This window comes from Cyanistes caeruleus, chromosome 7 (genome assembly GCF_971803275.1).
Source record: "Cyanistes caeruleus chromosome 7, bCyaCae1.hap1.1, whole genome shotgun sequence".
Classification (NCBI taxonomy): Eukaryota; Metazoa; Chordata; class Aves; order Passeriformes; family Paridae; genus Cyanistes; species Cyanistes caeruleus.
The window spans coordinates 21187560-21207409 of record NC_141707.1 but is presented as its reverse complement, the minus strand read 5'-3'; the positions used below and the strand labels follow the sequence as shown (position 1 = coordinate 21207409).

The window sequence follows — 19850 nt, the reverse complement described above, 5'->3', positions numbered from 1 at the left end:
CGCGCCGCTGCGGAGCCGGGCCGGGCGGAGACACACGCCCCCCTCGGGCACCTCCTCCCGGCGGCGCGGCGGAGGCGGCCGCGGCCTGGGCAGGGGCCGGGGGAGCGGCGCGGCGGGAAATGGCGGCCGGGACGGGCTGAGCTGAGGGGACGGAGCCGCACCATGAGGCTGCTGCGCGCCCTTCTGCGCAGCGCTGCCCCGGGCAGCGCCTCCCCGGGCAACATCCCGCAGCAGGTGGACTTCTACTCACGCTTCTCCCCCTCGCCGCTCTCCATGAAGCAGTTTCTGGACTTCGGTGAGTCCCCGCTGAGCAGCTGTCGACCGCTGCCCCTCCTCCCACGGGTGCCCATGAGGAGCGGGACGGCCGCGACCCCTCACCCCGTCAGCGCTGCCCTGCTGCTCCTTATCTGTGAACGCTGTGCTTTCTGGCAGAAAAGGGCTCTGCTTCCTTCGGGGGCATGAGGCCCAGCTGGCTCGTTCCCGGAGACCGCAACTATGTCAAGGTTGAAATTTAGCTGAAAACTCCAGTTTTTGGCACCAGCAGGGTAGCTGTGTGTTTTCCTGCAGAATCCGCAGTGTTGGGGAGAGGGTGGGAACAGCTGTGACAACTGGTAGCATTAGAGCAGTGACTCAGACAGGTGAGACTGGTTAAGCCTTTTGCTAAGCAGCATGCAGCCTTTTAAAGGCATCTTCCGAACACATGAAGCCTTGAGCCCCAGTTGGCACCGAGGGGCTGAAACAGTCATCACTTCTCAGTCACTTGCCTGTGCCCTACATTGTAGAAACATTGTACCCAAACGTCGCTGTTTTAGAAGGTGTGTGAGAGAAGGAACAGGATGCAGACAGCAAGAGCCATCCTGGAGGATTTGGAATCTAGTCTTGAAAATGAGTAAATCAGTAACAGGACACTGACAGTGCCAAAATCACTCCTAATGCTTCCAGGTTTGACTGTCAGCTTGGAGACAAAAGGGATCACACGAATTGTTCTAGTCTGCTTTAAAGCAAAGACCATATAGAGAAAGGTTGTGTAAGTCACACTGAGACACCTTTTCAAAGTCTGAGGTCAGAGACATTCTATAATATGTTCTGTTTCCATACCCAAGGCATTTTGGTGTGCATAAATGTTTACATGTTATATATTTAACTAGTTAATAGTTTCATGGCTCTTTATAGTTTTGCAAGTAGAACCTAAGTGAGATCTAATTCTAGAACCCCAAATTTTGTATAAGCAGGAAGACTTACAAAGGAGATTTTCTCACAATTATCTGCTGTCACTTCATCCATCTATTCAACATTTCACTTGTGGCAATGAAATGTATCTGACATTTAAAACTCCAGATTCCTACAGGAGCTCCACCATATGTTCTGTTGCTGCTGTATTTTAAGTAAAGAATCTTGCAATTCAGAGTTTGCTTTGACCTGTATTATTTTACTACTGATAAATTGCTTACCATAAAATCATTGTTTATTTTTAAGTCATACTATTTCCTTGTGTCAGAAGATTCTTTCTCTTAGTACCTTAACCTTTTTACCTTTATGGTAAAAATAATCTTGAAAATTTCTACAGTATTTTTTTCCTTTCTTTTGCTTACGGATTTAATCACAGAGAGTAAAAACTAATAACAGAAATAAAAAAAGAATGCAAGACAGAGACAGTATTTGTCTATAACACATATTTGTCTATAACACATTCTGTAGCCATTACAATCTGATCATGTTTTCATTAAGGAATTTTTTTTCTCCATTTGCAAGAGTGAAAGCAGTCAAAGAGGAAATAATAAAATCTGGTAAAGCTAACTTTAAAAAAGTGAAATGTTCTATAAGCAAATTTAGGTCTACTCTTGGGTTATAAGACCACAGTATTTTCTGTAGGAGTTTTACCCATTCTTTGCCTAGATATAGACAGTAACTGCACAGGGGAAGAGAGTCACTTGCCTATTCAATTTGCCTGTCCTATACTGCCTTGCATGTTTGACCCAAGATTGCAAAGATAAGACCTTCAGATACAAAAACTATTTTCTGAAATGTAATTTTCTGAGTATATGAGGCATTTAAATATTACATTTACACTCTAATACCTGATTTGTCATTGGAATTCTACCCAAGAAAATGGAAAGGCCAGTAACAGTCATGCCTGAAATGCAATCTGACTAGGGAGAAGAATGAAAGGTTTCTAGGCAGAGGTCGTATGTAGACAGTACATACTGCTGGTAAGTGCCATTGTGGAGGAATTTCTTGTAAATTTTTCATTTTTTTAAACTGACATTCTTGCATCAGTGGGGTTTATTATGTGTCTGAGTCTGCCTGCTTTAAAGTAAACTGCTCTATTTCAATTTGGTGAAGGTTTTTCTTGTACAAGGCACTCCCAGCTTCCTTTTTTCTTTCCTCATCCCTTCCTTTAATCTTCTTCCCCAACTTCCCCTTGCCAAATGGAAGGAGTGAACTGAGCAGTAACACAGGAGTTAATTTTTAGGAGATACCTGTTGTGAAACACCACACCTGAAGTATGCACTTCACTGCAGCAGATGGGCAGGTTAGGAAGTTCAGATGCTGTTTATGTGACAATCTTTAAGTCTAGAAAGAAGTCTGGCTGAGAGTGATGCACAGCATTTCTTAGTTTCTTCCCCACGCTGCACCCTTTCTTGCCTAGGAAAACAAGCTTTGTGGGAGTAAAAGCAGGCCTTGATTTTAATAACCACATTTAATTGCCACCCCCACAGATGACACTTGTTCTTACAAAAGCAGAGGTCAGTTATCAAAAGAGGCAGTAGTTTTACTTCTAGCTTTTAAAAGTGTAACAAATCCAATGTATTAGTATCCTAATGGCTAAGCAGAGTAGCTGTCCTACTTTCATTTCTTTCTCACTATTCATGTGAATTCATTCACCTGACTTCTGTTCCTGTAAGACTGAATTTAAACTGCAACAGATTTAGTTGAAAATGAGATCAATACTACTGAATTAATTTCCTTAAAGTGTTTGAGGATGAGTTACGATAATTCACTAAGATCAGTGATGAAAAGGAGGTTATATGGGACTATGATACTTTCTTAAGCATCCTTCTCAGAAATAGTTTCCTGTACTGGTTTAATTTGCTTCTCTGACATGCTCAGAATAACATATTGTTTGATCAGTGCTGGTTAGAGTCAATGTTTGCTGCAAATAAAATGAACAATATAGATAGAAGCCATATTTTAAGCTGAACAGTACAGGTCTGTAACTGTTGAAATAGTTTGTTTATATGCTGGAGATTCTCATTAATGCAACAGAAAGGTTGCAGTATGCCATAAATTTTGAAATACAAGTGGGCTGCTGCCATGAAACACTGCATTACCTGCATAGCCTGGCTGAGTCAGCTTTGAAATCAAGGTATAGGCCTCTTAGGTAAGAAAGTTTGTGTAGTTCTTTACCGTAAGTATTGACTTCGTTCTGATGTATTGGTCTTAGGATCTGAAAATGCTTGTGAAAAGACTTCATTCATGTTTCTGCGACAAGAGCTGCCTGTGAGATTGGCAAACATAATGAAGGAAATAAGCTTGCTTCCAGACAACCTCCTAAGAACACCTTCAGTTCAGCTGGTGCAGAGCTGGTAAGAGCAGTGACATTCCATTCCTTGAAGGGTGACCTTCTGCATAAACACAGCTTGGAGGAACTCACTCTCTTCTACTGAAGGAACATTCTTAGGCTTGTTATGTGCACATCACTTTTTTATACTGAGATGTTAAATATACCAGTGTGATCAGAAACTAAATTTACAGATGTGGAGAAAAAAAAACATTTAGGAGCAATTACAGAACCCACAAGGGAATTAAAAAATAATGAAGTGTTGCACACACTCATGTATGAGGAATCAATTTTTTTTTTTAAACAAAAATCCATCAGAGGAGTGTTTAATAGGGAACTTACCTAAAAGTGAAGCTAGTTAAAGAAAACAACAGAAGCATACTAAAGCACAAAATGTTTGAAAAACATTGCAGAAACCATTTACAAGACAGGTTATTGCAGCTTGAGAGTAAAGGTATAGAAAATATGGAGAAAAAGCAATAGGAAGTTCCCAAAGCCAAAACATAAAAGAGAGAGAACATGAAGGTATTAAAGTGAAAAAGACATTATTTGAAAAGTAAAGTTTGCTTCCAAGTAAGGAACTTAGGTTTACTTTTTAAAGATGAAAGCAAAACAAAGAGATTGCTTGGCAACTGCTAAAGGCACAAGGATTTCTGTAAAGGCTTTTAAATTTAAGATACCTGCCAAGATCTGCAAGTAAGTGGGATTGACTAGATGACTGAATATGAAAAGAGCTATCAATGAAGATGAAGGCTCTTAATCAAACACAAATGCTTACATTCTCATGATACTAGGTGACACTGATCAAATGGGAAATTAATTCCATTTGGGCAAATGTAAAGCAGAACACAGGGAAGAACCTCCTCTCCTTGTGTGCTTGCTTCCTCACAATGGAAAAATAAATTTTGATGCTACTGGGAATATTTTTCTGGATATGTCAGTTGATGGCAAGAAAGAAAATAGTGTTAGGAACTAAATAACAAATGGGGAGGAATATAATTGTACCACTGAGTTAGCCCATTATTCCCCTGAATTGCATGCAGCTACATCCTGAACAGAAAAGACCAAGAAGGATAATCAGAGGGTTGGAAAATTTCTACGTGAGAAGAAACCAAATAGAATTCTTCAGCTTGGAAAATACGTTTCTAAGGAAAGGGATGGCAGAAATACTTAAATCATGAACAAATGGAAAGATTTTTCTACTAACAAGAATGTGCTGAGGCTGCAAATAAGCAATCACCTACTGGGTTTAAAACACAAAGGTGATATTTTATACATTCTAATTAAATTGTGGAATTCATTGCTCTGGGAATTTTGGAAGAAAACATCATGAAGAGATTCAAAGGAATCTAACAAAATTCATAGGGAGACAGGTAGAATGATTTGGAAACATGCAACACTGGAAAGCCACAACTTGCTAACCAGAGAGATCTGGGGAAGCATATTAAAATTGATCTTTATCCTGTTTGTTTCATTGAAAGGTATGTCCAAAGTCTTCAGGAGATTCTGGACTTTAAGGACAAAAGCTCAGAAGATTCAGGGGCTATTCAGAGGTAAGGCTTTGCTGTCACATATATCTTGTTAATATTGGATAGAAGAACTGGCAAGAAAATAGCTGAAAAAAAATTTCCTATCTCAAATCTTTACAGAAAAACTGCAGCAATGTCATCCCATCCCTAAAAGGAGGGTACATTAAAATAGGAAATTAAGCACTTTAGCATAATGTCATTCTGTAGAATGTTGGCTGACCATAAGTGCCATTTAACAGGCATGGGTTGTTCTGCATGAAAACAACTGGCACAGTTTTCTCTTTCTCTTGGCAGATATCAAGATAATTATATCTTGATATCTTTATTTATTTTCTTGATTCTTGGCAGTATCAAGATAATAAATAAATAATTTTATAAATAGTCAAAATAGTGCATTATTAATTGTTTCAACACTAGTCACCTGAAATACGCTGTAAAGACTGACCTGCCTTCTCATTGCAGTAGGCAGACGTGATATTTTTGTATATATCTTAATTTTTATAGACAGGCACTCTGTTTGCCAGAGTATTAAATTCCCTTGAAAGTGAAATACTAACAATGTATTTGTTTTAGTTTTACAGATACTGTGATAAAAATCCGGAATCGCCACAATGATGTAATTCCTACGATGGCTCAAGGAGTAATAGAATACAAGGAAAGCTTTGGCATTGATCCAGTGACCTCACAGAATGTGCAGTATTTTTTAGACCGCTTCTACATGAGCCGCATTTCAATCAGAATGCTTCTTAATCAACACTGTAAGTGCCAGTGTTGAAAGGAGAGGAAATGATACCTGTACCACGTCAACTGTATTTTTCTTTAAGTGCTTAGTATGTACTAAGGTGCCACTCAGGAGTATACTATTTGCCTTGCCATTTATCACTCATTCTTAATACCATTCCTAAAATATTTATTAATAGTAGGCTTTTCAGTATGGTGAGGACTGAAATTATATATTGCCTATAAATTTTTTACTTAGCAAAACTGAAGACACAAACTGAAATTAGGAAGTTATGCTGGATATTAAATGATGTTTTCTTTTTTGACAGCTTTACTGTTTGGTGGGAAAATTAATCCAGCTCATCCAAAACACATTGGAAGCATCGATCCTAACTGCAATGTTGTTGAAGTTATTAGAGGTAACTTCAGATGATAAGAACAAGAATCCTGAAAACTTACATGAATGACTATACTAGGAGCAAATACACACCCTGATATGAATATATTGTTTTGTTCTTTCCTACCTGGAGCAAAAGTTCTGTGTGACATGAAATACAATTTTGTTTCTTTTTCCTATAAATGTAGCTTTTCTGAAAAAAATACGAATCTCCTTGGCAGCACACACTAGTTTCAAACTTTGTTTTTTTGGCAGACTCTTAAGGAGGAAAAAAAAGTGGGAGGGGGAAACGTAACTTCCTCTGTCTTTTACTATAGATGGCTATGAAAATGCCAAGAGACTTTGTGATTTATATTACATGAGCTCTCCAGAACTTATCCTTGAGGAGTTGAATGGTAAGTGAATGTGGACAAAGCATGTTCTTGAACATCATGATGGCTTCTTCTAAAGGAGCTGGCAGTGAAATGTTCTGCTTTTCACATAATTCATGTGTTCTCTGTATCTACTGTCATAGATTGGGTTTTTTAAAATTTGGCAGAACGCTTTCCCCATTCCTCCCTTTAATCAGAAAACTGACCTGAGTAAAAGTCTTTGATTCTAGAGCTGTTGATATAACAAATTTTAGCAGGCTCCTTCCCTTGCTAAGATTTCATGTCTTCACCTGACATTATTGCATCTTACTCTCTCTGCATTTCTTGCAACACGTTAAAGATTTATACAAGACGTTCCATTCCATCTTCATGATACCTATAAGGAGGTTATTTGAAAGCAACTATGATATACCCTAGTCAGTGATCCCATGCTGGGTTTTAAAATTAATTTCTAAAGCAGCAAGCAACATTTGAAAATCATGATTATGACTTTTGATTAACACATGAATTTTCAAAATATTTCTGTTCAAATTTTCCTTCTTTCCATTTGTCAATACAAATTTACATTTTGAATTACTGTGGGAATGAATAAAAGACATGTCATTTGCTATTTAGTTATTTAGACTCTCTTCTCTCCAGCTAAATCACCGGGACAGCCCATGCAAGTGGTTTATGTGCCATCACATCTCTATCACATGATTTTTGAACTTTTCAAGGTCTGTGCACTTACCATTAATTACACGATTCTTTCATTCATCTTTGTTTACTGAGGTTGTATTGCTTTGACTTTTCAAACCAATTCTAGATCACAGTGTGTTTCTGCAAGTGCAAACTTCTTGCCATTTGACTGCAAGAACACAGCTACCCTGTACTATTAGAGAAACAGTAATTGCACAGAAAATTAACAGCTTTGGAAGATGTATCTGTTTCACCTAGCCACTGAATACCTTCTGAATAGACAGCTTAAATCTTAGAATGTATGAAGACACTATTTAATAAAGCAAGTGACAATAAGATATCCCATAAATTGTGTATCTTCAAATCTGATAAAATGTGTAACAGGTCCTGTAGAGCTCTTCTGAAGCAGTTTACTCCTAGACTTTTCTTGGATTTAATGTCATATTGCATGTACTATGTGCATTATAAAAAAATCTAGAACACAAATGCTGTTAAACTATTCATGATTCCTTTAAAAAAATTAAATATTTGCAGTCTCTGTATTATAATAAACTAAATATATACTGATATTGAATAAACCAGGAATTTCAAAAAACCCATTCTAAAACCAATATACATTTGTTCTGATTCTTAAATATATGATAAAAATAACTGCTAAATTGATATTTTAAGATAATATATAAAGTGAGTAGGATTTAAGTTGTGCTTGAAAATTACAGAATGCAATGAGAGCCACCATGGAACATCATGTTGATCAATGCATTTATCCTGCAATTCATGTACACATCACGTTGGGAAATGAGGATTTAACTGTGAAGGTACTCACTTTTTTTACTGTTCCAAAGGTTATTTTGATTATATTTTTTTTTTTTCCTGTCATGAGCAGCATATTAATAACTTGAGCTGGTGATCTGGTTCCATCAATAGATTTATGTGATGACATATCTAAGTAAAAAAACCCTTATGGAATTTCACATACTGCCTCATGAAGAAGCTGCAGGCACACTGAGGGCTCTGCAATAGCATCCTGTACTTGCTTGTGTCTTGCCTAGCTTAGAAGTAACCATGACTAAAAATGAAGTAGCATCTTCATACAATTGTAACATCAACATTTTCTAAGTGACAATGACAGAACTATACAGGTGTTAAACAACTGAAGAAAGGTTAATATATATTGTAAATTCCAAACAAAACAAACCTCCTAAAGTAGAGTTTGCAGTTTCTTCTTTTTCTGTACAACATCCATGTTTGATTTCAAAGACCAGCTGGAAGCACTGGGTTTTTTATAGGTTTAACTAAACTGCAGTAAAACAACTCCTTTGACTTACTCCTTCAAGTATTAGGTTTTAGTAAATTATATTTAAATAATTGTATATTATTATTATATTTAACAACTGTGTATATTTAATAATTGTATATTATTATTATTATTATATGGCAGTATTCTTGAGGAATAAAGATAAAATACACAAAACCTAGCATTTGCTAAAAGGTATAGATAGTGACTTCAGACAAAAGTGTGTTATGAACAAGATAAAAGCAATGCACAATTCAAGCAGAATTTCTTTTCCTCCAAGAGATTATGAATGCTTCTTATTGGTAGTATTTTATTTAATGGCTTGGAAATGGGATGAAAGGGAAGGATTCATCTCTCCTTGGTCATTGTTGAAGATGAGAATTAAAGAAAATCTGTAACTTGGTAGGGACAGCTTCAAATAATACTTTGACAGAACTTTCCCTGTTCATGACTTATTGTTTGAGAAAAGCAGTCTTTTATAAAAATGGATTCAGGGATATAAAGCTAAATGGTCCTTCTTGTTCCAGATGAGTGACCGTGGTGGTGGTGTTCCTATGAGGAAAATTGACAGACTGTTCAACTATATGTATTCAACAGCTCCACGTCCTCGTGTTGAGACTTCACGAGCTACACCTTTGGTATGCAAGTCTTTTATACCCTGGCATCATAGACAGGTCTAATTGTTACAAAAACCATTTAGCCAAAGCTATGAAATACTGATTTTATAGATATTTCATTGAGTAATATTTGAATTTTACTTAATTCAAGCTTAATAAAGTATTTTTCAAAAAATAACAGGAAAATGGCATAGAACACTAAAAATTATTTAAATTTGTTCAAGATTTTCTTTTTTCTACTAAATCTAAAGATCAGCCACCTCAAGCAGAGTACTTAGGTATTCTGCACATACTGCAGTGAGAACAGGATTCAGAATTATTTTTGTAGCCACTCAATGAAAGGAAGAAAATTGTAGCAATGACCTTAGATCAAGGCTATAGTTCATTTGTATTGTGTAGTTAATTGTACCAACTCCACAATGATGACAAGCAAGGATGACAAGTGACAGGGCATATGAAGAAACCACTTGGGTCTCATGTGAATGTAATAAATGCACAAGAAATAAAGCCTAAGCTCTCAGAAATTAGAATCTCTGAACAGCTTTCCTGTATTTATTCTCCCACATTACATCATTTAAAAAATATGTAGTTCTGTATGTAGATGATTCTCTACTCACGAAGCATGAGATCTTTCCAGAGGAGTGTTATGCATGCTCATTTAGAGATTACCTCTAAAATTTAGTATTTAAACAAAAAAATCATGCTTAACACTTTAGTGCTCTTTGCTATTACAGCCAGGGCTTGTGAGAATTTCAGGATAAGCTGCATACTCATAGACATTGTGTCTTGAACCTTTTTTTTTGTATACTGACAGTGAAATATATCTGACTTAAGGACACTAAGTACTCAAGATTAGTAGCTCCACGAGGCGTGATGTAGACACAGCACAGTTTTCTCTAATGGCATCTCTTCACAAAGCTACCATATAATACAAGATGTGTTATCTACCAGCCCTGCCTGACAAAGGAATCAGTCTTCTCATAACAATCATTCATGCATTCTTCTGGTTTTGGGGTAAATAACAGCTTGGGGGAGAGGAGGGCATAATAGTTAACATCTCAACTCCTGTTACTGTCAAACATCATGCTTAGTTCATCTATTTTACCTATTAAGTTAAAACAGAAAATGCCACTGATTAATGCAATTAATGAAAGTATATTTTTTCTTCTGATCAGGCTGGATTTGGTTATGGCTTACCCATATCACGTCTGTATGCACAGTACTTCCAAGGAGACCTGAAACTGTATTCCTTAGAAGGCTATGGTACAGATGCAGTTATTTACATCAAGGTATGATGCAACACTCTACCACTTTAGATTTATCAGCAACTCTAATCTGAACTGCTAATGGAACTCCTTGTTTCATTATGATAACTTCAATTAAAAAGAATCATCAGCTACAGCTTTTTCTCTTCACAGGCCTTATCAACAGAATCAATTGAAAGACTCCCTGTATACAACAAAGCAGCCTGGAAACATTATAAAGCAAATCATGAAGCCGATGATTGGTGTGTGCCAAGCAGTGAGCCAAAGGACATGACCACTTTTCGCAGTATGTAGCTTTTTCCTCAGCAGCTCCTAAGAAGTACATTTGTCTGTGAAGGGAATTTAGAAGACCTAATTTATACCAAGATGTTGAGCCACTTAGATATGTGAAAGTAATTTTAAGTGGTGTAACAGAAAGTTTACTGTATTTAGGCTTCTCTGAAATTAAAAAATCAACAGCCACCAAAACCCCCTAACCTGTACCTATAAAGAAAGGTTATACTTCATTTGTTTCACTTTCTGTTTATGACTGCTTTCAGAGCAAAGTCAAAGGAGCAATATTTTGGTTTTTATAGGGATCAATGCAATGTCTATCACATCTGATATTAATCTGGATTGTTACAAATTTTATTAGAAAAACTATTGAAAAAGCTTACTGGAACATTCTTCCATTATACAATTCTACAGATTAATGAAAAACTTGTGTAAGAATTATTGAGCTCATTGCTAACTTTGCAACTCTATTGGCACTTTCTTTTATCCTAAGCATGCTGAAGCTTAATTTTGCTAAGTTAGATAAGTTGCCTACATATACTGCCTACATCAAGGGGGTTTTTTCAGCTGTAGAAATCACACATCTCCATAGGGATAAAAAATTTTAAAAAGCGTTTGTAACTGCTACTACTGGTATAATGTATCTCAGGTATGTGGCATCAGTTGTATTTCTTTGGTTGTAATGTGAATATATAATGGATGTGAAAAACTTATCTTGCCCTGATCATTGTGAATTAAAAATTAGCATTGGCTTGTGTACAGTAGAGAAATGTTGTCTTGCACTTGCCTCTATTTCTGTAGGTCATACCAAAACATGGTATCAACATTCTAGCCTTCAGACTTGGGCGTGTCAGGTACAGCTGTAAATGGAAACTATTTTAATAAACAGATTTTTAAGATTTGTCTGTAATAGGGCATCTCTATTACTTTGACAGTGTAATATGTGGAATTAAGTTTCTGAAAGTACCTTTGCATTTGTGATATGTTCCTGGCCTCATTTTTGTAGTAACTGGAATTCACACTATAACATAAACATAATAACCAGAGTATGTTAATCAGTCAAAGACAAATCAGAACATACAGAGGAAGATAGAGAGGGGAGTGAATCTTGTATTTCAGATACAGAGTCCTTTTAATAAAGAATTGAATTTAATGCCTACTGTACGAGCTTTGTTCAAATCATACACAACTATGTTGCACCTTGATCCCTGTCATTCCTGAACATTTTTGGAGTGATGCAGTTAAAGTCATTGAGGTCTAATACTTTTCTCAGTTAATTAAACTGCATGTAATTCAGTGGGTTTTGTTCTGCAGCTGACATGCATAATCCCTCTCAGAAACAGTAAGTCTAGCTTTTGCTAGTTTACTATCTCTGTGCAGAGCAGAAGGTGAGATACCACAAGTGAAGGGGATAGGTGGGATGTTGGAAATTGAAGGCATGCTACTCTAGTTGTAGCTGAGCCAGATTCAAGATTTAACACCTGCTATCTCCCTCGCCAAGTTCTGCAAAACAATGAAATGGTTTTATACCCTTGTTAACTTTAATAGAAGTGTGTTACAAACTGGGCTGTACACACAGTTAAGGGAGTACACACAGTCTGAGGGAGTATTATTGTATCTTAATTGCCACTGGAACAGTAGGGTTACCTATTCCACTTAAGCTTGTGGGCACCTTGAGGCCCCTGTTTTTCTTCCTTACAAGGATTCAGGGTAATAACTGGCACACCTTTCAATCTGCATGGCTACAAGTGAGGAGAACTGAGAGCTGTTCTCTTATTTGGCCCTGGCAAAAGGATGTGAGTAATGCCACATAGTATAAAATGGGGCCTGTACAAATGTTAGGAGGGACACGTGCAGCAACTGCTTTTGCTAAAGCTGAAAGTTACAGCAAGGGCTTTTAAAAACTCAGAGCTGAAGCTGAGCATTCTAGCCTTTAAATATCTTAACTAACTCAATTGATTTTAGTAACATCGGACAACTACAAGTGGCATTTCTGAAGAAAAGCTGAGTTTCTACAAACTGTCTATTAAGTATTTTACTAAAGTCTCCATGTTCTCAGCTAACTACCAACTGAATTCCGATTACTAGAGCAACTTGCTGTATAATTATATTTGTAGTTCTCTTCACCTGCCATCCCAAATGATTGTGGTGAAAACACAAATGCACAGTTTTGATTTACAATATTTAATCCTTGTTACAAATTTGATCTTTGATAACTTTTAGTTTAAACAGAAGTGCAGAAGACAACTTTTGTATTTAGTATTTTCATTACTATACTGAAGTCATTGTGAGCACACTGGTTAAGTTGAAGTTAATCACTACAGAACATACTGTCAAAATGCAGAGATTAATAGTTTTGTATGCAAATTAGCTAAGTCTTGCACTGTAAAATTAATCTTGGTTTGTGTTAATTTTTTGAAAGAATTGCTGGATTTATTCATTAAAACTATTGTAAAAATGAAACCTTGTTGTGTGACTATGTAGCTTTGTACTGAGCTCGTTCCATGCAGCCAGCCTTCTCATTCAACATCCACCAGATACCACTCAGGTGCCAGGGGAGTTTATCAGCCCTTCCATGGCCCCTCCTTACCTGTAACAGCTCTGCACACAGGGAAACCTCTGAAACCATTATTTCCACTAGTCTCCTTCATGAGAAAGCTCCTCCCAGGGTGCAACAGTAGGCTTAAAGAGAAAATATTCTGTGCAATATTCTGTGTTCTAGCTGTGAAAATACTCAACTTTCTTGACTGAATTAATTAAAGGGTGGTTTTATGTGGGAGATCCTGAGCATTTGATGATTCCATAGATCTAATTCCTCTCTCATCAGTAGGGCAGCATTCCTCTTTGGTTCAGGGTCTGTAAGTTTGGCACACAACTAAAAGCTACTGTGAACAAAGCAGATAAGTTAAATCTTGACCAAAGAATGCATAAAACTGAAATATAATCTCTTTCAAAAAAGTAATTATTATCAAGATTTTCAAACTTTATTTTGGAAATGCCTAGTGTGCAGAAGCATTTCCACACAGTCCTTCTGCTGAAATTCTTAAGATGTTTATACAAAAAAATAATAAATGTGAAACACCAACAGTGAAGTTCATTCATTTAATTAAAATGAAAAACAATCCATAGATTTAAAGGAGAACTTGGTCCACATAAACAAACTATGTAAGTTTTGTTCTAGTCCATTCTAGGGTGGAACTGATATTTAATCTAGTCTATGTTTCTGGAATAATCTAAATTAAGGAAGTGCTCTTGTAGTATCTCTAGAAAATAGTATGTAAATATACAAAACACCAAGTCATGTTCTAAGCTATTTCAAGAATCAAATCCTCCTTTAAAGAGAAATAATCTGTAGTCTACAACTGAACATTTAAATACAAGGCAGAAACCCAGTGCGTCAGTGATAATTTTTCCTACAAGTCTTCCCTCAGTATTTTAAGTCTGAAAAACAGTATTGTTTAAAATTAGCAAATATATAAATTTGGTCCGCAAAAAATCTTGTAGCATGTAGAAAAGAGAAATACATGTATTGCAAATTGATCTTATTCATAGCATAGATCTATAAAACTATGTATTATTTAGGAAAAATAGGTTAAAAAGGATCTTATTTATAGGCTTAAACCTTGTCCCAACACCATACAGGTAGTGTACAGAAAACTTAGTATTATGTTTAGGATATGTAGTTTGTGAAAACTACTTAGTATTTCTTCTTCGTTATTTTCTCAGTAAATTGCAACACATAGAATTCAAAAACAATGTGCTACTAAAGTGAACTTTGAATGAAGTTCCAGAAGTACAATAATTAAAATAATCCTAAATTTGAAATACATGCTTTCTTTTTAAATTAACTTGACATTACCATTTTCTTAAACTTAATTTTTACTATACATCTCTAGTGGCAACAGATAAACAGACTGTCACAGACTGAACTTGTTGGCAGGATTTTTCTATCGTCCCTCTATCAGCTTCAACTCTATCAAATGCTAGTTGACTAATACTGGAATGATTTTTAATACAGCATTCTACTTTTCACAAACATCAATTTCAATGAAAAGGGAATATGACACGTCAGAAGAAGAAATGTTACTTAAGGCAGAAAGTTAAATTATTGTCTATTAATACAGGCAGAGTCAACTAGAAATAAAAATACTGAAAACATTATTTCATTTTATTGGGCTGCAATGGGGAGGGACCGAAATTAAGAAGAAAAAAAACCACCTACCACATTGAACTGTTGCACTTTCCCTCCTCCCTCAATTGTACAATTATATACAAATCTGCTGAACTTCATCAAGATTAGGCAAGTCTGCACTAAAATAAAATGGTCATTTTAGCAGCTTGATTCAAGAGTGGCCACCACTCTGCCAGTCTTGCGAACTTCTTTCTCCTTCTTTTGAACCTTTTCCTTCTGCTTTTCCAGTTTTTCCTGTGTTTTTCTAATATCCTTAATTTTTTTCTTTATTGTTGATCGGTCATTTTGACTGGAAACTCCCAAAGCCTTTGAAGGAGGAAAACAAAACAAAACCTCATCAATAATTTTTTTTTCAACAGCACTGTCAACAGTGCTTGTGCATTAACAATGTAAGAAAGTGTTATTCACTTTTTGACATGATAGTCTGTTTATTTGAAAAACAAAGTCTTAGGACCTTGAAAACATTGTAAATAATCATCTGGGTAACAAGGTAGGTAAGAAAACCAAGGCCAGCTCTTCAGTTGTGAAATAACAGTTTCGTGTCACATTTTACAAATATGTAAGCCCCTGAGAACTTCCAGAAAATAACATCATAGGTAGTAGTCTCCAGATATTTTTCTAGCTCCTTTTATACACGAGTTTCTATTCAGTAACTACTCTTTAATTTTAAGGATTTGAAAGTGTATTGTTAAGAAGTGTCTCAGGAAGCGGACGGAACACTTCGATTTGCGATCGGCAGGTGGCAGCGCGCGATTCCAAGTGCCTGACCACACTCGCACAGTGTCAGCCCAAACGCATCAAGTGCACACTGAGCTTTAGGCATCAGCGTTTGGGGTTCCACAACTGGAAAGTCATTTGGCAGGCCAGTCACTGGTATTTTCTCTGTGCCCATGAAATTTTATAAAATACAGGATATTTAGTGTTGCATGTCTATTTAAAATGCAGGCATATTCTGGAGACAGAAGTTAGAACACCTTTCCCCCCCAACCCCCTCAAATTTTGCTATTGATCATTAATAATAATTTGCCTTACACCAGAATAGACCAATGAACTTCTTCCAGCTGCACATCTTGCCTGTCCATAATGCAGTTTCATAATCTAACAAGAAATAAAAACTGCAGGAATTTACTGTAAGGGATACATGTGCACTGCAGCTTCCAGGTGTAAAATGGTAAGAAAAGGCTCAGAAGATTCAGAATATGTATTTTCAGCAGGAGTAAAAACCTGAGACATTTAAAATGTCACCAAATAGGATTTTAGCCTTCCCATTTGAAGAGGAAATGTCAAAGGTACAAATTTCTAAAACTTGATCCTGTGATTCTATTTGAATTGGCCAGAATTTGTTTTGATATGACCTTATGCTGAGATTGGTGACAGACACATCAAGACTCCTTGGAAAATTATGCTTCCTTTAATTTCCTCAAGATACAAACAATGAAGCAATATTTGTTATCTTTCTGGCTATAAGCAGCCAGTCTTTAATTCTACAATTACAAATTACTATTTAACTAATGAAATAACAAGAGCAAATAACTCTACCCCTTTAAAAAGCCACAAAACCAGGAAACTGGACTTTGTAGGTTAAAAATATAAGCAGTGAAACAATAATAGTAATATATAATACATAATGATATACAATATAATATATAGTAATATAATATAAGCAGTGAAACCTATACAGTTACAAATCTACCTCAGGATGTTCACATACCTTCAGCTTCTCACTGTCAAGCTGCATCAACTGCTGTCCATCTACGTTCATTGCTGTGAACTCTGTAATATACTGCTCCATGTTCATTCCCATTAACCAGTGGCATACTTGCTGGGTAGTCCATTCAGAAATAGGTCTACTGTGCCACTGATTTTGCTTTCCTGTTGTTGTAAATTCATCATCCAATGCCTAACCAATTGAGAAAAGTCACCATAAGCAATATTTTACTTGACTGTACGTTGAATTCCAACTGTCAGCTGAGTTTGGTTAATAAAGTGCATTTTTAAACATGCTGTACTCCAAAAGTCAAGTTCTCGAGATCAGTTTTCCCAGTTTACTATAAACAAGACACTTCAACATTCAACACAAAGTCAGAAACAGAGAACATAAATAGTAAACTGGACCTATCCAAACAATGAACACACTTCCTCAGTTAGTTGGTTAAGGTAGCTCTATGTTAGTGTTAGATGCTACCTTACACACCATGAAGAATTATCAAGCACTTCAACTCTATTATTATTGTTAAGTGATCAAAATCCAGAATAAAAGCAATTCTAGTAGCTAGTAAATCTGGTGAGTGTTCTAGGTACAGTTTTATTACATTTTGTACATTTGTAAAGAGAAGATTGTTTGTTCTTTGAACAAATGCTATTACATCAACATTTTAAAAGGTCTGCCCAAATAGAAGATGACCATTTCAGAAACCTAACAGCTTGCAGACTTCCACTGAAAATACACTTTGCCAGCTCACAGAGCTTTTGAGGCACCCTGCTTCAATTTAATATTGCTACTGAGAGAAAAAGTTACTGCTGTTTGTCCTGAAGCACTATTACTTCATCACAAGAGAAAAGCTACACTGTTCCTACACTAAGCAACAGAGCTAAGCTCTGTAGAGAAGAAATTCCAGTGTGGTACTTGAATCAGTGATACCAGTTAACTAAAGCTTTATTCACTATCCAGAATCATCTCTCATTAGCACATGACTGAGTACAGGCTGCATTAGACTTGCAGACTGCTCCACTAGGCAGCTTCCACTACTCATCCAAGATATTTGTAAACAGCAGAAAATATGCTCCCCTTTTCCAGCAAGCCTTATACACGAATTTGTAAACAGAAAATGTGGAAAAAAGTTTTCTAGTTATGGATTGGAGAGATGACCCTGTAAAGTTGCAGGTGAACAACTACAGCAGCCAGCCAAAGGGATCTCAGAAAATTCAGCTTATTTGATGGAATATTTGGAAGAGATGATTGATGTAACAAAATTATTGTGGTGATTACAAGTCAAGGACTGTGAGATATAGGCCTGTAACATGATCTGATCATACAACACAATGGATCTGAGCATACCATATGGAAGACATGTAGGAGGGGAAACATAACATTTTCAGATTTCCAGTTTAGCGATGGACTACATGAAATTTCAAATGCTTTTGCTTTTCCTGGTCTGTGAAACAAGGGACAGTAGCTACATTAAGAGGCAATGCAGATAAATAGGAACGAGTCTGTAGAGCCGAACAGTTTGTGTTGGGGTCCTAAAATCCACACTAGAAGGATTTCAAAGGATTTTCACTTCCAAATAGCTATAGTCTGATCACAAAGATTCAATGGCCACTAGCAGCTGGAACATAGCAGGACCACCATTGGAGCACATCTGATTTGATTTCTGAGATAAATCAAAGTAAGGCAAGTGGGAACAATCAGAATATTTATTTCAAAAATGAACTCCTTATCCAAATCAAAATGCTTATGTAGATAAAACAAGTAGGAACACATCTACCTTACTGCTGTGCAAAAGAAGAATAGCAATTTGCATAAAATAACAGCAAAGGGCTCCAGATGTTTGGCTTGAAATGCTCTATACAGCATCTGTATCAAGACAACTGGAGCACTGAGTCTTCTATCCAAGCTATCAAGCTTGAGATGCTTAATACAGAGAAGATTAGTTGGATAAATTACCAAGGGAATTTTAAAATGCACATTTATTTGAAATAATTTTACATAACAGTACTCCCCAACCTGATACTGCAACACAAAATATATATTGGCAACTTTGTCTCATACTAGCAAGTGCTCCTGAATAGTACATAAAGAGGGGAAACACTTTGCATTTTAAGTTGGACCTGTGTATCAGGTGTGCTCTATCAGCCACAAGAAACACTAAAATATATGCTGTCACATGTGTATTTTTTAATTTATCTATGTACTTTTATCATTTGTGGTGGGGGTGTGTGTGTGTATCTATATATCTCCTTTACATGAAAAAAATGGTGTATTGTTTTATTCCAGCTGGAACTCACTCCAGATTTACCAAATCTGTGTAAGCCATGCAAAAACTTCCCTTCTGAAATTTCAGAGTGTAAGTACCTGAATATGTATTCTTGTCAAAAAAAGAAAGAGATGTATTCTTTAATTTCTTAGAGAACTGCTGTCCCCTGACAGAATCTTGGGGGCTCTCTGAAGCAGTCTGTCCAAGCAGCATAGATTAGAGCACTTAACAGACTGCTCTATGGAGGAGTCCTCCAGGCTTAGCTATGAACTGCAGCTTAGGGTTTCAGTATCATCAGTTGCTAACAAACTCCTTCTACTTCATATTGGTAATGTCAGAACCCTAAAACCAGAAGTTGTAGCAACAGCTGAATCTATGTCAAAACACGGAGACATCATCTTCTCACAGATCTTTAATACTATAAAATCTGCATTTTTCACTACTATACAAGGGAAAGCATCTGTGACTATTTTTCAGAATATAGGAAAGTGAAAACTGTAGGAGGATAAGAAGAAGAATACCAACTTTTGAGTAAGTCTTATTGGTTATTAAGTAATACCTCTACATAACTTTTTTTTCTCAAATGTCCATTCAGAGGCAGAAGGAACGTGACAAGCTGTGTTTGTACAGCAAAGTTAGAGTCCCCAGAACAGCCCATACACACACAAGAGATCAGCTGCAAATTCAGAAACCAGAACTGAAACTACTAAGGTATAGAAGTGTGAGAAAGCCATGTGCTTTTTTCCTGCATAAAAATGCATGTGATTCAGAAAGCAAATAAAGGCTCTGGAGATAAAAATACAAAGCCAAAGAAAACACCACTGCCATCACACCATTTAACATATTAAGAACATTAGAAGGATTACCCAGCTAGCTTGCTAACCATCTGTGAGTGAAGTGCCTCTGCTGTAACTAGCAGGCTGCTAACAACTGAACCCTCACCAGGCTGTCACATCCTCAAACTGCCTGTGA

General features: G+C 36.5%; 2 protein-coding genes across 10 annotated transcripts in view; one reads left to right on the top strand and one right to left on the bottom strand.

Annotated features, from left to right (window-relative positions):
• The first annotated feature begins 41 nt into the window (after positions 1-41).
• Positions 42-13172, top strand: PDK1 (pyruvate dehydrogenase kinase 1). The gene is made up of 11 exons (XM_023930981.2): positions 42-295; positions 3446-3587; positions 5044-5115; positions 5665-5849; positions 6141-6230; positions 6526-6603; positions 7219-7295; positions 7977-8075; positions 9082-9192; positions 10347-10460; positions 10590-13172. Exons 1-11 carry the CDS (start codon positions 163-165, stop codon positions 10728-10730), a joined length of 1242 nt encoding a protein of 413 aa, XP_023786749.1. The 5' UTR covers positions 42-162; the 3' UTR covers positions 10731-13172.
• Positions 13173-13797: 625 nt separating this feature from the next.
• LOC111932080 (neurabin-1-like) overlaps positions 13798-19850 on the bottom strand; it is a 108465-nt gene continuing 102412 nt past the window's right edge. For all 9 annotated transcript variants that reach the window (XR_015288934.1, XR_015288933.1, XM_086896686.1 and 6 more), the window contains 2 exons: positions 16613-16801; positions 13798-15207 (listed from right to left, as the gene is read on the bottom strand). Coding sequence is in view for 7 of the 9 variants with exons in the window: in XM_086896686.1 (XP_086752812.1) it covers positions 15040-15207; positions 16613-16801 (357 nt within the window). In the remaining 2 variants the exon portion in view is untranslated. The remainder of the gene's footprint in view (positions 15208-16612; positions 16802-19850) is intronic.

Coding starts and splice junctions, on each gene's coding strand:
- PDK1 (XM_023930981.2), top strand. CDS start 163: ATGAGGCTGCTGCGCGCCCTTCTGCGCAGCGCTGCCCCGGGCAGCGCC. Junction 3,588..5,043: donor GTTCAGCTGGTGCAGAGCTG/GTAAGAGCAGTG, acceptor TTTCATTGAAAG/GTATGTCCAAAGTCTTCAGG. Junction 9,193..10,346: donor CTTCACGAGCTACACCTTTG/GTATGCAAGTCT, acceptor TCTTCTGATCAG/GCTGGATTTGGTTATGGCTT.